Below are 17499 nucleotides of genomic sequence, written 5' to 3' on the forward strand. Positions count from 1 at the left end.
CAATGAAATACTGAAGGGTGGTGAAATTGTAAGTGAAATTGTCCTCATGAAGTAGCATGTGTTAAATCATAATGGCATACATTAATGACGTATTAAGTGCATTATACACATGCCGAATATAAGACTTGAGGAGAGGAGAGAGGTGATAAGGAGATAAATAGAATGATGTATTAAATGAATACTTAAAACATACAGAGAACCAGATGCCAGTTGTCTTCTTTATCAAATACACAAGATGTGATAATTCTTGTTGGTGGTTATAATGTGATCATTTAATGCATAATTCTTTGAAAGTTTGTTTCATTCTATCATTCTTGCATTTCTCTAACAACTCACAGGATTTGCATGCACATGAAGATCGTGTCGCCGAGGTGAATTCCGAGGCCAATACATTGATTGAAGAAGGTCACCCAGAGACAGACACCATCAGAAATAAACAACAGGTCAGTCATTCACCTTTTCCTTTTATTTCATTTTATTTCAAAACCTACTCATTTTCCATTTCAGAGTGCTATGTGTCTTCATTATATAGAAACTGAGTCTTATTATCATAGATTGAGAAGTATACAGTTAATGATTGGACTTGCGATATATCTACATTCAGACAGAATTGCACGTAATTCCATGTATTTGTGACCCAGATTTCTAGAGCTCTACCATGTAGTTTGTTTGAATAAATGCCTTTCAATTTATGAAGATTAGCATTTTTTGCTATTAACAAGCAATTACCGTATTTTCCGGTGTATTAACCGCACCTTTTTCCGTCGGGGAAAACCTCGAAAATGGGGGGTGCGGTTTATACACGAACACAGAGAAATCCGACCTCAGAAACTTGATTGACTTGACGAAAATTTAGCATATATAATGAATGTGTAACATGTTTGAAACGTGGACTTGTAAAAAGAATGAAATAAAACTCACTTTACATCATCTCTGTCTTTCTCTTTTCATAATTTAATGATTTTTGTCGTGGCGTTCGCGGGATGGCCAATCCATGTTCAGTGAGCGCTCCTCGGTAGCGCCTGCTGGCATGGCTGGCCGGCGCGCCGCAGCCTAGCGACAGGGAAACTGAAGGCGGAGCGTCGCGTAGTACCGTAGACGTAGTTAAGATTTTACCCTCTTCTGTTTGACCGATCTGCTAGTGTAATTGACAGCTAATGTCATACCTCTAATACTGAACAGTAGGGCACTAAATTTTAAAGCTGCCTACTATCGCTTTTCCAAACCAAAAATAAGAAAAATCCCAGAAAGAAACAGAAATCTTGCTCGAGGCCTTTCTAATGTGCAGCTAACTAAACTTGAAGACTGTACGTGTTGAAGCGCCATCTACCAGTATTGATTGCAAAATAATTACAAAATAATAATATACGATATCATTAACAAAACTATATCAAGAAGACAACAAAACAATTTAAAAAAAAATTGTATTTCATCCACATCCACATCACATCATTTTTCTCATTAAAAAAAAAAAACTTAATATCAATGCAAGATGCAATGATGCAATGCCTGATCGTCCCTTCCCATCCCCCCCCCCCTGGCTGCGGCGACTCACGAGCAACGCGCATGCGCTCCCTCCATGTATGCTCAGAAAAAAAAGTTAAAAGCCGACGTGACTGCTCGTCTCGCTCGGCCAACAGTCCGTTCTCAAATTATTTGGTCTTGTGATGGTGTTGAGTTGCTTAAGTAAACACAATCCCAATTCGTCGTCAACAGGTAATAAGTCTGTTTTATGAGTATTTATGCAAAATTCATACGTCAGGACGAATCACTTTGGACGTACCAGAGGCAGAGCTCGGGGCAGCCGGCAGCTGCCCGTAGGCGTAGACTCAGCACCACGTACAGGCATTATCGCTCTGTATTGCATGAGCGAGATAATTGCGTCAAAATTGTCGAAGTGAAAACACTTTGCATCGAACAAATAATATCTTTTCGTATATTTTATTGCTTCAGTATCACGGAGAATGCATGAAGATATTCCTTCAAATATATAGAATATTACACAGATTTCACTATTTCTGGTTTCCTCAATTTTTTTTTTTTTTTTTCCAAGAGTCAAAAATTGGGGGTGCGGTTTATACACGGCCGCGGTTTATATACCGGAAAATACGGTAGATAATGTTATTACCGTTAACTTGCTTTTTTTCTACGAAATGGTATCACCATACACATCAGTACTATTCCAATGCTCTTCCAGTGAAAGTAAGTTCCTTTATTGCTCATTTCTGTACTATAGGATCTGAATGATGCCTGGGAACGTCTCAAGCAGTTGGCCATCATCCGCCAAGAGAAACTCTTTGGTGCCATGGAGATACAGAGATTCAACAGGTACGCTAACCTTCACCATGATACCATATAGTCACACTAGCAAATCAGACTCCAGACTAATAATAATAATAATATAGGGTATTTATATTGCGCACATATCCACCTTGTTAGGTGCTCAAGGCGCTCCTATATTACCCGGCTAAGCTAGGCGTTCATAGCGCACACAGCTTTTTAAGGAATTACTTCCTACCGGTACCCATTTACCTCACCTGGGTTGAGTGCAGCACATTGTGGATCAGTTTCTTGCCGAACGAAATTACGCCATGGCTGGGATTCGAACCCACGACCCTCTGTTTCAAATTCCGAAGACTAATCCACTGGGCTACAACGCTCCAACTAAATATGTAACATAATTTCTAGTGACATACGTGAACCATTGCTCGGTTTGGAGTCCGTTTCGAGCATAAGGGCAGTGATATAGTATAATTTCTAGCTGTAACTTCATATTTTTAGAAGTCACTATGTGTATCATAGTATGGAATTAGGATTGCTGGGGGGTGTTTCACAAATATTTACGTATGACTGAGAGTCGCACTTAAATGCCAACGCGTATCTGAAATGCAAAGTGCAATCTAATTGATCAATACGCAGTAGTGCGCGTCCTCTTTGCATGATCTGACCAATGAGGTTATGCCTTTTATACCGCATGCAACTAGGCATTTAAGTGCGACTCTAAGTCATACTTAAATCTTTGTGAACCTCCCCCCTGGACCTACAACTCCTAGGTGTTTGTACTAGAGGGTCATAACAAGTTATGGGGTCCTTAAAGCCTCAAGATTAATTGCTTTGATAAAGTTAAAGCAGCTTATATTTCTTTTCAAAATAAAACATCAAATTAGCCTTTTTTGCATTGCTCCATGAAGATGGTCTGAACATCCCAAAATAAATTGAGTTGGCCTTTTTTTTACGTAATTTCCCTGGAGTTAACAATCATTCTCAATATATTGTCACCTTTTCAGAGATGCTGATGAAACTATTGGATGGATCAACGAGAAAGATTCTATCCTCTCCATTGATGACTACGGTCGTGATCTTGCTAGCGTCCAGGCACTGCAGAGGAAACATGAGGGTACAGAACGTGATCTTCATGCGCTGGAAGACAAGGTGAATACACTAGTATTATATACTTCTGTTATAGGGGCCAGCTATGAGTTTTTGTCAAGGAATCATTTTTGTCAAGGAATCATTTTTACTTTTTAGCTTTCAAAATAATCCTTTGCTTCAAAGTTTCTTGCTTTCAGAATATCTACATCAACCTTTTTCGCCTTTGTATGATAGCTTCATTGAGAAATTATTTAAAACAATAGATTTGCATATTTTATTTTGTTTTGAAAGAAAATATTTTTATGTCCTTTGAAGAGTACCCTGTGTATGTGTTTATTATTAATTGCTCTCTTGAATCTTTCCACACAAAATGTTTTATTAATTATTTTAAAAGTAAATTAAACATTAAAAAAAAACCTTTGTAATTAATCCACAAGATATTTTCTGTACAGAAATACCTTTAATTTCTTTCAAATTTGGTATAATTGTGCATTGTGTATATAAAAATCTTATATCATAATTCATCGCCTCTATAGAGCATGAAGTGACTGGAAAACAATGTTAAACAATGTATACCTTATCTTACAGGTGACAGCATTGTGCCAGGAAGCAGATCGTCTAGAACAGATCCACACAGACCACGCACCTGAGATCCAATCTAAGAAAGATGAGATCGCCAATAACTGGGAGAACCTACGTACAAAGGTCAGTCTAATTTCTTTAGTCCTATGTACCTGTTTCTTGGTTGTTTTATCAATTGTGCTGTCAAGTCTATAAAAAAGTTATTTGAAAAAAAAAAAAACCAAGAAATTTGGAATATCTTATTAATAAATGGATCTACATTTATATAGTTTGAAAAAAAGTTGTTCTGATTTCTGAGTATATTCTGGTAAAAACATCTATATGAAGTGCAATAGACAAATATGAATTCCATATAGGTGGTTTGCAATATCATAGCAGGAAATTGACTATAAGAAGCATATCCAAAATTATGATTAAATCTTGTAGAGTCTGCCAACATATATTGTTTCCTGTCGGACTTCTGTGATACCGTGATTGCTTGGATTAATGATATGAAGAACATCATTATTATTTGTAACAAATTTATATCTGTCCCCTCTCTAGGCCGATGAGCGTAAGGTCCGTCTGGTAGAGTCAGCCAACATGCATCGATTCCTTGCTGACTACCGTGATACCATTGCTTGGATCAATGATATGAAGAACATCATCAATGCTGACGAGCTTGCCAAGGACGTCCCTGGTGCAGAAGCCCTCATGGAACGCCATCAAGAACACAAGGTATTGACAGTTCAAGGGTCAAAGGTCACAGGAATTAGAAAGGGAGAAGTTTTAAATAATTCTAGGTTGGATGATTAGAGCCCATATTTTCTGATGCTACAAATTCTCAGAGGCAGTAGCATCAAATTATCAGATCTCATGGGTATTTCATTCTATGGTATTTCACATCAGTTTAGGAAAAGAAAATCATAGAAACATGGGATTTTACAGTAGGTTTTGAGTATTTTTAGGTGTAAAGATATGTACATTTTTGTTTTGAATCATTTCTTTCATCTATACTTACGGAACTCATCTTAAAAAAAAAAGAGTTCCAACAATTGTTTTGTATCAATTATTTTCTCGTGTGAACTAATGTACATAGGTAAGAGCCAGCGTTACATAACATAACTTGAGGAGTTCATGGAGTAAAAATGGGAGTCAGATGTACAAAAAGGCTAATTATCTCATGAAATTACCTCTGTGGTTAAAAATATTGTTTAAGGTGAGATGGGATGTGTAGATTGTTTTTTAGAAGTTTATATAAATCTCTTTTTTTTTCTTTAAAATTTTCAGGGTGAGATTGATGCCCACCAGGACAGCTTCAAGCAATGTGCTGAGGAAGGTCAAGGACTCCTTGATGAGAACCACCCACAATCAGAAGAAGTCAAAGAGAAGCTGGTGATGCTTGCTGATGAGAAGAAAGCGCTTGAAGAACTGTGGGAGGAGAGACGGGTCACATATGAACAATGCATGGATCTACAGCTCTTCTATAGAGACACTAAACAAGCTAATAGCTGGATGACCAAACAAGAGGTATAGAAAAAAACATCTTACTTGTGATAAAGGACCCACGATACCTAATTCTAAACCATTATCCCATTCCTATAAATCTGAGGAAAAATATTGGAGTGGGTCCTAATTCACAAGATTTCAGAAAAAAACCTATTCAAATTGGAAATGTGAATTACAGGTAAAATAAGATTGGATTAGGTATGGAGGATGGGAAGGAGGGGGTTTATCCATCTACATATTTTCATGATTTATTTGGTCCTTGTTAATCATGAATGTTATGAGAGAGGAGTAGACATTAGTAATCTTCCAGAAGGTGTATCTTTTAACCATTTCAATAATTGTATCGTGCAGTATATGGACATTTATTAAGCTGTGATTTGGCTGAAGTTTGAGGCATGACGGTTCACATATCATATGTCTTGTTATTATTATAAATTTATTTGACATTGTCTGATATCAAGAACAAGAATGAATATGCATTGAAAATAAATCATACAACTCAGACAATTTGATTGGTTAAAAGCCATTCAATATATATGTATTTTTTTTTTTTAAATATAATTTCTAATTCACTTTTGTTTGTATATTTCTTGTGTTCTACATTGTAAAGCGCTTTGATATGGATGTCATGAAAAGCGCTATATAAGACTTAGTTGTTATTATTATTACTTGAACCATTGCTTTATAGACATTCCTGGCCAATGAGGATCTTGGAGATTCCATTGATGAGGTGGAGGTACTGATGAAGAAACATGATAACTTTGAGAAATCTCTCAATGCTCAGGAGGAAAAGATCAAGGTGAGGAGGATGTTGCTATGGAAACAGTTGTGATATTGATGATAGTGATGACAATGATGATGATGATCTTTTTTATGTGAGGCAAAATATTGATGATGATGATATGTTCAGTTGTGACATTGATGATAGTGATGACGATGATGATAGTGATGAGGATGATGATGATGATGATGATGATAACGATGATGATGATGATGACGACAACGACGATGGTGGTGGTGGTGGTGATGATGATGATGATGATAGTGATGATGATGGTGATGATGATGATGCTGATGATGATGATGATGCTGATGATGATGCTGATGATGATGATGATGATGATGATGATGATGATGATGATGATGATGATGATGATGATGATGATGATGATGATGATGATACTGCTGCTGTTGCTCCTGCTAATGAAGATTATGATGTTTGGATAATGGTCATCATGAAGATGATAACTGATGAAGACATGACCTTTGTTGCCTTTACTAGTAACAATAATAATTTTATTTTCAGATGATGTTTCAGTTCTATTCCATATTTTCCCCTATCAATCATAGGCCTTGGATGACTTTGCTACCAAACTGATTGAGAGTGAACACTACGCATCACCTGATGTTGACCAGTGCAGGAATGAGGTTAGCAATTATTAGAAAATATTCCTTCTTCACTCCTTCTTTAATTCTTTAAGATTTAATTGCATTCCATTAACCAAATGAGTGTTGGGTAGCTACATGTCCGTTAGCTAAATGCGTTAAATTGTTTTGTAAAATCTACATGAAATTTCTTGTTCTTTGAGCTCTCCATAATATAGTTAGGTTTAGGGTTGTAATGATTACAAAAGCGAAGCAAGACAAGTGGTCTGTATGGGCAAGTTTTCTACAGCATATGATCTAATGAGAAAGAAACATCTCTAAAGGGAAGCAAAAATTAAGGTGTAGGTGGGCAATGTATATGATGTTCTCCTGAAGGCCAGTCAATATTATATAAATAGGATCTAGTTTATTTGATAGTACATGTATTACCATCACATTACTTATCCCACTCCTATCTTTCTGCCCAACCAGTTTCTTAACCGTCGTGCTAACCTCGTTCACAAGGCTGACCAACGCCGCAAGCTTCTTGAAGATTCCTACCGATACCAGCAGTTTGATCGTGATGCAGATGAGGTAGAAGCTTGGATCAAGGAGAAACTCAAGGGAACATCTGATGAATCTTACAAGGTAAATGTAGATATCGTTTGTAATACAGCAATTTTCATGTAATTCAGTTATTCAAAATAATTCACACAATGAAATATTTATTGCAACAACATTGTTTTTATTGTCTGTTTTGATTTGACTAAACTGCACTCATTGGCTGAATAGTGTGTTTACATTTCCACTTGCACATCTCAAGGGATAGCTACCAATAATGCATCAAGATTGAAATAAGCAAAAATAATAGTGATACTATTTAATAATATTGTAATACAAATAATGCATGCAGCCGAGTGCGTTAGTGGAAATGCAGAGCACGCAAGGTTTCTTTAGATAGGTGCCGCACTGTGCACGAGCCGCTGGCGGCGAGTGCCCAGTGTGCACCATCTGAAGAAACCGAGCTTTCTCTGCATTTACTTTTACGCACGACAGAGCAAGTGCATTATTTGTTTTATAAAATAGCAACACAGAAACAAATTCTTAAAAAGTTACAGTACAGTTTTGTTGGGCTTCTCCCGGGACTTCTACCGCACTGGTCTACTTGAGCGTGCAATGTCAATTTTCGTTGCGCACCTTTTGCACTGACGTGCATCGCACACAAAAAGTTGGATGTCATGTGACGCATATTGGCCAATCGCGATGCTTGAAATAATACACCTATTTTATAATACTTTTTATGACTCTTTTGTTAGGATCCTACCAACCTTCAAAGGAAGCAGTTGAAGCACTCTGTCTTTGAGTCTGAGCTTCAAGCCAATCAACAACGTATTGGCAAGGTTAGGGACGAAGGCAATGGAATGATCTCTGAAGGACACTATAATTCTGATGAGATCAGGGATCGTCTTGAAAACCTTAATGGTCTCTGGATGGAGCTCCTCAATACATCAGAGCAGAAGAGTAAGTGATCTAGTATGTTCCCCAGGGAGTGGAGAAAGTACTTTGTCAGGGCACCCACTCTCACACTTGGGTAGCCATATCTCTTTAATCCGAAAATTTTTTATGAAAAAAAAAGAAAATTCTTGTGAAGATGTATAAATTGAAAAATTTAGAGTAAGTGATTTAGAATGCTCCCCAAGGAGCGAGAAAAGTGCATTTTCCAAGGTGTCACGTTAGTCCATACTTTGGTAGCCATATCTCTTTTTAATCTCCTGTAAGTATTTTGGAAGCCAAAAATATATTACTCATGAAGATTCATGTATTAAAACAATTAGAATAAGAGATTTAGAATGCTCTCCATGGAGAGGAGAAAGTACATTGGTAAGACATCAATCTACTGTACACTTACGTAACCATACAGTCTTAATCTCCTGAAAGTGTTCGGAAGCAAAAAAACATTACTCATGAAGATACATACATTACAAAAATGTGACATTAATTATGATTCATTCTATGTATGTACGGTAACCAGAATTTAGAAAGTGTCATTTTCCTATTAATTGGACACCAATGGCTTTTGAATATTAATACAATATATATGTTCTATACAATTGCTCTGATTTGAACTCTTTTGGTTGCCATAACAGGTCAGAAACTCACCCAAGCTACTGAGGCTGCCGTCGTGACACGTAACATTGAAGAGATTGCAACATCCTTGACAGACTTTGATGCAATGCTTGGGTCGGATGATATCGGAAAGGTTAGCCATGTTTTTTCCCCCTATTTATGTATTATGAATAAAATAATAAGGCCGAATTCACCACATCAGAAGAAACCGCATCATGGATAAGTTCTGTATTGAAAGAAAAGAAAATAGAAAGAAAAAGAAAAGTTATAAGCTATGGAAATGCTGGCATTTCATTGGCCATTATCAAAAGTTCATGGAGAATTCAAGCATTTTGACAGGATACTGGAAAGACACAATCAACTTTATAATTGTGTGCATCTGTGAGTCTATCACAAACTCTAAATAAAAAGTTAGAATCACTTGTAGATATTGATTGTGTCTTGTTATATTGTCTCCTCATACATGTGTAATGCATTTAGGATCAATGATGATGTAACCCATCGTAATATTCACTTTCTTTGTTTTCATCACCAATATTCCATATAGGATCTTGTATCAGTCCAGAAGCTTCGTGCCAAGCTAGATGTGTTAGAATCAGACATTGGAGCCAAAGAGACGGCTATCCAAGCTACCCGTATGCAAACCACTGAGATGGCTATGGCTTCACATTTCAAAGCTGATGAGATCTCAGAGAAGGAGAAGCTTGTTGCTACAAAGGTGGAAGCACTCAAGGTAGGGATGAGCTTTTCACAAAGATTTATTTAAGTAGTTTTCACTTTCAACATTCATAAGCTACTAAAATCGCTGTATCTGATTGGATAAGAGTAAATTTGTTGATGAAAATCCCAAAGCTGATGAAATGTCAGAGAAAGAGAAGATTGTTGCTACCAAGGTGGAAGCACTTAAGACATGGTTATTCCAGGAGCTTTTTATGAAGATTTCTGTCAGTAATGTTCAACTCTTGTTAGCTACTGAAATCCTTGTATCTGATTGGCTAACAGCAAATTTGTGAGTGAAAATGATTTCAAAGCTGATGAGATGATGATGATGATCCACAGCATTTATATTGCACCATATTTCTGTTGAAAACATTCATAGGCGCAGGTTCATCCAATTAAGCTAATTAATACACATCTGCTGAAATAAATGAGTTTTGAGAGACGATTTGAAGAGTTCAATGTTGTCAGTTTCATGGAGTGAAGAAGGGAGAGGAGCAATCGATGAAAAGGCACGGTCTCCATATCCCTTTAGGTGTGTGATCTCGGAGAAGGGAAGATTGTTGCTACCAAGAAAAACTTTTCTTAATATATCCCAGTAAATGTGAGGGTTCTTGATGACATATCACTCCCATCTATACTATATTTTCATCTTGTAATGCAAGATATCATAATGAATGCACTTTCCCCACCTCTCTGACAGGCACCACTCCAGGCGCGTAAGCAGAAACTGGAAGCCGCTCATCGTCTCCACGAGCTCCTGCGCGACGTCGACGATGAGGAGGCATGGATCCGAGAGAAGGAACCTCTGGCATCGTCAACCAACCGTGGTCGTGATCTGATCGGAGTACAGAACCTGATCAAGAAGCACCAAGCCTTGAATACAGAGGTCCAAGGCCATGAGCCTAGGATCAAGATGGTCACTAAGACAGGAGAACAGATGCTGGATGAAGGTAAGTCAACGGTTCCATACTCCTGTGATGATTGCTCCTATGGAAGATCCACACATTAAGCCATTCATATATCTTAACCTCAAACCTAATTACCATCCTAATCCTCACATCATCGTTGAGCAATAGTCCCATCACAAACCTACTGGTAACCTAAATCCTCAATCTTCAAAGTTATTGGCGGACGAGCAGTTGTCGCAGGAGCAGATGTTGCATTACCAAGGCTAAGGCTGCATCATATTGCATATTTGGGTGTAGTCCCTTTGAATAGTTGTGAAACAATGTTTACAAAGAATTTGTTCTTCAGCTCAGGCTTGGGAACAAAATTGTGTGTTGACATTTCACTTTGACACTGGTTAGTTGGATTATTGGAGTGCTGATGATTTCAATGTCGATGATTTCAATGTCATTTCATTGTTTTTTTCTCATTAACATGTGACAAAATGTACTAAACATTTGAAAAGAGTGTGTCAAATCTGAAGAATGTTATTCACCATTGTGTATCATCCTAATGGTGTGTGATGAAATAGAAAATGATGATGAATAATTGGTAAGAGGAAATTAATTCTAACTTCTTATTAAAATGATAATAGAAATAAGTCTCTTTTTTTAAGAGGAAAATGTACTTCAAAACTCCCTTCTGAAAGAGATACATAGAGTGTAGAGATCAAATGTGTTTAGCATCTTCATGGTTAATGAATGAATGAAATATTTAATCTTATTCAGCAACATAAAATAAGTATCATAGTTGATGCAATAAGTAGTCACTCATTGTGTTTTGTAATGTCTAGGTCACTTTGCTAATGATGAGATCTCTGCCAAGGTCAAGGGACTGGAAGAGAAATGGAAGAATCTCAAGGTGAGTTAACAGTTTCTACGGTAGCCACACATCTTCGATTCATTCAGGGAGTTTTCACAGTAACCAAATACAGTGTACATTGCCTAGCACAAGGATGATCTGGAAAAGTCTTAAAGAAAGGATGATATAATATAAGGCAACAAATTCAAAATTAATTTACTTTGTACATTATCTGTGCCATAAAATAACGTCATCACTGCCATTCCATTGAAGTATGGACTAAAATCCTTTAGTCTAGGGTCAAACCTGGGTTTGTTTTTTAATACAACTCCTACAGCTTACTTTATCTATCTTTGATTTTGCGTACAGGACAAGATCGCCCAGCGCAAGGATGATCTGGAGGATTCATTGGAAGCCCAGCAGTACTTTGCTGACGCAAATGAGGCTGAGTCTTGGATGCAAGAAAAGGAGCCCATTGTCGCCAGCGAGGACTATGGTAAAGATGAAGATAGTGCAGAGGTGAGTCAATGTGAAGGGCGCCCTCTTTGTATCATAAGCTCCTAATCATACTTTAAAATGATCATGAAATGTTTGAATAAACCATGGAAAGTTTTCGTTTTAGACCAGTTAATTTGGCTTTTGGTGCCAATGCGAGAGAAGATAAATTGTGAATGAATATATGAGATAAACCATTCTGATAGAGTAGAAATATGTGGGATTTAATGTCATTACATTTAATATCATGTATGCTTTTAAGATACACGTTTCCTGGCTGCAGTCTTACAAATAAAATTGATGGATATTATATAGGGCTGTTATGCTCCAAGTTTCAAATAAATTGGATAACGATCTTGTCATGGTTCTGTTTTGAATTTTATGGGGTTTTTTTTCTTTCTTTCTTTCTAGTCTCAACTCAAGAAACACAAGACTTTAATGGCCGACCTTGTCGCATACAGATTAACCATTGAAATGCTCAAGAAACAAGCTGAAGGTTGCCGGGTAAGACTAGTCTTTACAATAACCAATTTATATCTTCACAGATTTCATTTCAAGAATTACTGGGTTTTTTTCTCTTTACTCAGAAAAAAAAATTGTTTCAGATGTGGAAAGAAATGCTTGTATTCTGTTTTCTTTCATACCTATGCTATTTAATTTGACTTTCATTTGAAATATCAAACTTTTCCTTTTCCCAGCTTTCCATCCAAAAATATAGTTTGTTGTTTATTTTCAAAGAAAATGGCTAGATATTAACTATTGAAGTTTCAAAATTTATTAGAATATATATTTTTTCATTTCCTCCTTTTCTATTAACGATTATGTATTTTTTGCTTAAATAGTTCTTATGTAGAGCTTATACTGTGCTTTGTCTTAAGATATATTCTTTTTCTACCAAACTATTATTTTACGTTGCAAATATTGAGTTTTATTGAAGTTATAGTGGAATAGATTAGTAGTTATAGTCCTTATATTAGAATATTCAGCTTTGTTTATTTTTATTTCAATTCTGTTTGAATTATTTCTTATTAATATTTGTTGACCTTTGACATTCTAATCTTTATTATTCTAAGCTTTGCTATTCTATCATCTTCAGAATGATTAAAAGAAAGACTATTCAGCTTTGTTTATTTTTACTTCAATTCTGTTTGAATTCTCTCTCTTTCACATTTGTTGACCTTTGACCTTCTAATCTCCATTTTTGGAGCCTTGCTTTTCTATCATCTTTCAGTATGATCCCCATCTCCCTAAGCGTGATGGAAACGTAAGTCAGAGTTGGTGTCAATAATATGGCGTTTAGAAAGATGGTATTCTAGCGATATTATTATTTCATGCGTGCTTTAGCTCTTTTAGTTGTAGCTTGCATTCAGATAGCAAGTAGTCAACCATTTTACACCGTGGGTGGTCGAAGTTTGGAGTTGGAATGTGGTATTTGGTGTTATCTTGTTATTAAATACAAGTTTCATACTCCATACTGGTGTAACACACCAAAATTTCTCTGTTGGTGCTGAACACTTTCATTTTTGGTGCTGTACTATGGTTATAGATAACAAACACCTTTGCAGATGAATTCATTTTCCTGATTTAGTCTGATTTTTTTTACAAACTTTATACAAAGTTTCAAATATCCATGTGTAAAGATCTATGGATGATTTGTTATAATTCAGAAAAACTGATGTTGAAGTGTCTTATACACATTATTAAGCTTGTAAAAGATGCCGATTTGAATGTTAAGCTGGAGTTGATAATAGGTTAACACCAAACACCTCTTGCACCAGACAGCCACCACCCCAAAGGCCATTATAGAGGCACACTTACCCATCTTATGACATCACACACTAGTATCATCTTTCAATAGAGATTAGTGTGTTGTAATATGTAACCTGCAATCCAACTGTGCAGGCTAGCATTGGACATATACCTCAAAACTGAAGCGCAAATGACTAACATATTTTATAAAAACAATGCTGATTCACGGGGCTGACTCCTATTTTTTGTGCAAATGATTGAGATGTTTAAATGAATTTATTACATTTGATTTTGAGAATTGTGTTTAGAGAATATGCTTGGCCATTCACAGTATATCTCTGAAACACAATGATTGCTTAATTTCTAATTTCCCTTGGAAAGTTCATGATTCATGTTGGGAGTGAGTTGACTGTTGTATAAGTCAGGACGAGTCCTAGTTGAAATGCAGTAACTTACACTGGAATGAATAGTGATTTTATTACACAACTTTTGCTACTAACAAGAATGCAGGTACAGGCGTAATGCAAGTAATAAAAAATATCTTTGACAAAGTCAAATACGAATTCAGGGATATCCAACCAGTTTTCCAGTATTTGTTTATAGAATTTTTTATTCTACTACAATTTTATGCATCATGCTCTTAAAAAGATAACAAAGTATCAGTATGTACTCCAGCTTCTGGCCATTCTAAATAACCTTTTGTGTTTAAATCGAATGGTATTTTACCGTGACTATTTTTCAACTCATGGGGGAATAATGTGGATATTTTTTAGGCTAAGAAAGTTTTTATCCCTCTTGTAGAATTTTTATATGTAGCTTGGTAACACAGGGCATTTAATTATATCCCAGATAACAAAAGTCCCAAACCATTACTAAGATAAAAATTATGTTATGCCATTTGCCTTTGCTGGGAAGGAGGTCCTTTTACATTCTCACAAATGAATTCACCTCCATTGACAATTGACAATATTTTAATTAATTGTCATTAAAGGAAGGTGTTTTGTGAATAGTCATTGAGAGGTTTTGCATTCAAAAATTTTCTATCAGATTTTATATACGTCATATGTTTGTAAGGAGTATCTCTTCAAGTGTATTTCAGAAACATACATAGGTGTTTTAAGGTGTCCCTTTTCCTCTCTATCTCACTATTTGTCTTTCCTTCTGTCCTTCATCTTTATCTCTTACTCTTTCTCCCTCTCTTTGCCTCTTTTTCTCTCTCTTCTGTTCTCTCTTTGCCATTTTTCTCATAAGATTCGTCTTTATCTGTCATTCTCCTATCTAATTCTCCCTCATTGGATGGGCCAAAGCACTAACTCACCTAACAGATCTCATTTAATGAAAGTGTGCTTTAATTATAGGACACATAGGGATATTTTCATGCAATTCCCCTCAGTTTTTAAGTCTAAACTTTTCAGAACCACATTCATAGAGAGTATCACCCTCTGGCACAAGTAGACGACTCCCAAATCATTTAGTATCCCAGTTTCACTGTCTTAAATCTTGGTAAGAAGTTGGATAATGTTTCATTGATTTGTCTTAATTTGGAGGCTTTGCTATAGGATAAGAATCAAAGGAAAAATTCTTAATTCTTAATTTAAAATTAGACATTGTAATTGTGAAGATTAATATGTATGTAAAGATACAAGTTTGGACTAATACATTTTGCTGTTCATTGTAATGACTTCAATGAGACAAACCTGATGGTATTTATCTGCAGTTATTTTTTCTTCTTTTTAATATGAAATTGGATCTAACTGCATGCAGAACAATTATATTATATCCAATAAGAACTATTTTCAAGGGGACCAACAGTCTTGTGAAAGAATAGAAATGAAAATGTTATTTTCAAATTCTTAAGATTAAGATATGTAATATTCAGTGAGTTTGAATACAGATAATAGCTCTGTTCTGGGTTTTGCAAAATTACACTATTTGAAAGCAAAATGAAGATATATTTTCAAAATTCCATATTGCGATATGACTTTCTTTCTTTTAATGTTTATTGATTAAAAAATAGAATGAACCAGTGATCACTTTATACACTTGATAAAAAGGGTTCTGAAGTCAAATGAGAATTAGTATATTGCTCGAAGTTGTTGGTCCCCTAAACCTGCATGCAATGTTTATAGTGTTAACTACAACAATGCCCTTCAGATAACTAGACTGCACTAGGCTAGGAAGAATCATCCATTTCATGCCCCAAAACTACAATGTATATGTGTGCATAATAACTGCCAGCGCATAATCAAATAGCTGGGAATACAGCATCATTTTGCATAACACATTGGTATTGCAAACGGTATATTTTTGTAATTGTACAATGTTTCCTCGGATTATCTAGAAGCTATTGATACTTATAATGTCTATAAAATAGGATCAGAGAGATATTTCTGTTCTTGTCAGCCTTGGAAGTTGTGTATTCTGAATTAAAGATTGGAAGGTTTTGGTTATCTTGTTCATGATGAACAGAATGCCACTCATTGATATAGTGAAAGGAAATACCCTCATCCTTACCTTTAATAAAAGAAAGTGTAGACTATCACATGATACTCATCCTTGAAAATAGAATGCAACATTTTACTTTCTTTCTTTTTCATTAACATTCCCATCATCGTATTGTCAAGTGTCATCATCATTAAATCTTTCCTCCTCTTACTTTTGAATATGGATTATGTATATTCATTTTTTGATGTTAACTCCTTTCAATTCTCAATTTCTAACTCCCATAGCAACAAGACATTCCTATTTCTGAGGATGTTGGCAAGGAATATGTGGTGGCGCTGTATGATTACATGGAGAAGAGCCCTCGTGAGGTCTCGATGAAGAAGGGTGATGTTTTGGTTCTCCTCAACAGCACAAACAAGGTGAGTGGTTAATGAAATGAAAGAGATGATGATATATAAGAACTTCATCTTCTTTTTCTTCTTCTTTCTTTTCCCCTCTACCACCTCCTCCCCCACATCCTCATTCTTATTATTTTTTTAATTAAAAACATATTTTTTTAAATTTTAAGATTGCATGCAAAAGACAGTGTTTTGACCCAAAATCATGGTTTTGGAAAAAGTTTAGTTAAAACATACCTGCATATAAAAAGCAGTGTTCAATTATCATCTGTTAATTCAAGTATGACTGAGAATACCAATCTTATTATTTTTTTTCTTTAAAGAAAGTTAGGTTTTTCAATTGTGTTTCTTCATAATCTTAGCTACCAAATAGCTTCTAATCATAATAACTAGGATATACGAGATAATGCACTTGGAGGCTTCTATAAACTGCACTATTCGTATAAGAGTAGGGGGAAACCATGGTGTATTGGTCCACTTGTCCTCGCCCAATCAGTTGTATCGGGAGGAGAGACCTGCTGGTTACAGTGATTCAGTTCACTTCTCGCCTCCCAGGCACAGGTGACGCCAAACAAATAATAATGATAAACAAACTTTTTTTTAAATAAAGATGATCTGCTGATGATATCAGAGCACTGATTTAAATGTTGAGGATGATTTTTGTAATGCTAACACCATCACCATAAACACTAACACCGCACTTGAAATGACCCTGTGTTTGTTTGTATAGGATTGGTGGAAGGTAGAAGTCAACGATCGTCAAGGATTTGTCCCAGCTGCTTACGTCAAGAAGATGGACGCCGCCCAGTCTGCATCTCAAGCCAATCTTGTTGAAGATGCTAACATCATGAGAAGACAAGAAAATATTGAACAAGAGTAAGTCAAAGATACTTAGGATTAATTGTTCTTTATAAACAATTATGAAATATTATCTGGGTGATGCTATCTTTGCTTGATGTACTATAAATGTGTTGGTGAATAGTTAGTGACATGGTCTTCTGAGCATCGTAAT

General features: G+C 35.8%; 1 protein-coding gene across 14 annotated transcripts in view; it reads left to right on the forward strand.

Annotated features, from left to right (window-relative positions):
* Positions 1-17499, forward strand: part of LOC129278053 (spectrin alpha chain, non-erythrocytic 1-like) — a 57901-nt gene that overhangs the window by 18174 nt on the left and 22228 nt on the right. For 8 of the 14 annotated variants that reach the window (XM_064110790.1, XM_064110785.1, XM_064110784.1 and 5 more), the window contains 19 exons: positions 339-443; positions 2237-2328; positions 3288-3432; positions 3961-4077; positions 4498-4671; positions 5224-5463; positions 6131-6241; positions 6793-6870; positions 7300-7455; positions 8124-8328; positions 8955-9067; positions 9482-9667; positions 10355-10604; positions 11393-11460; positions 11770-11919; positions 12307-12399; positions 13127-13159; positions 16374-16508; positions 17218-17363. In XM_064110790.1, the coding sequence (XP_063966860.1) occupies positions 339-443; positions 2237-2328; positions 3288-3432; positions 3961-4077; positions 4498-4671; positions 5224-5463; positions 6131-6241; positions 6793-6870; positions 7300-7455; positions 8124-8328; positions 8955-9067; positions 9482-9667; positions 10355-10604; positions 11393-11460; positions 11770-11919; positions 12307-12399; positions 13127-13159; positions 16374-16508; positions 17218-17363 (2597 nt within the window). The remainder of the gene's footprint in view (positions 1-338; positions 444-2236; positions 2329-3287; positions 3433-3960; positions 4078-4497; positions 4672-5223; positions 5464-6130; positions 6242-6792; positions 6871-7299; positions 7456-8123; positions 8329-8954; positions 9068-9481; positions 9668-10354; positions 10605-11392; positions 11461-11769; positions 11920-12306; positions 12400-13126; positions 13160-16373; positions 16509-17217; positions 17364-17499) is intronic. The other 6 variants (XM_064110794.1, XM_064110793.1, XM_064110795.1 and 3 more) reach the window with 1 other exon arrangement.

The sequence above is a fragment of the Lytechinus pictus genome, chromosome 15 (genome assembly GCF_037042905.1).
Source record: "Lytechinus pictus isolate F3 Inbred chromosome 15, Lp3.0, whole genome shotgun sequence".
In the NCBI taxonomy this organism is placed as follows: domain Eukaryota; kingdom Metazoa; phylum Echinodermata; class Echinoidea; order Temnopleuroida; family Toxopneustidae; genus Lytechinus; species Lytechinus pictus.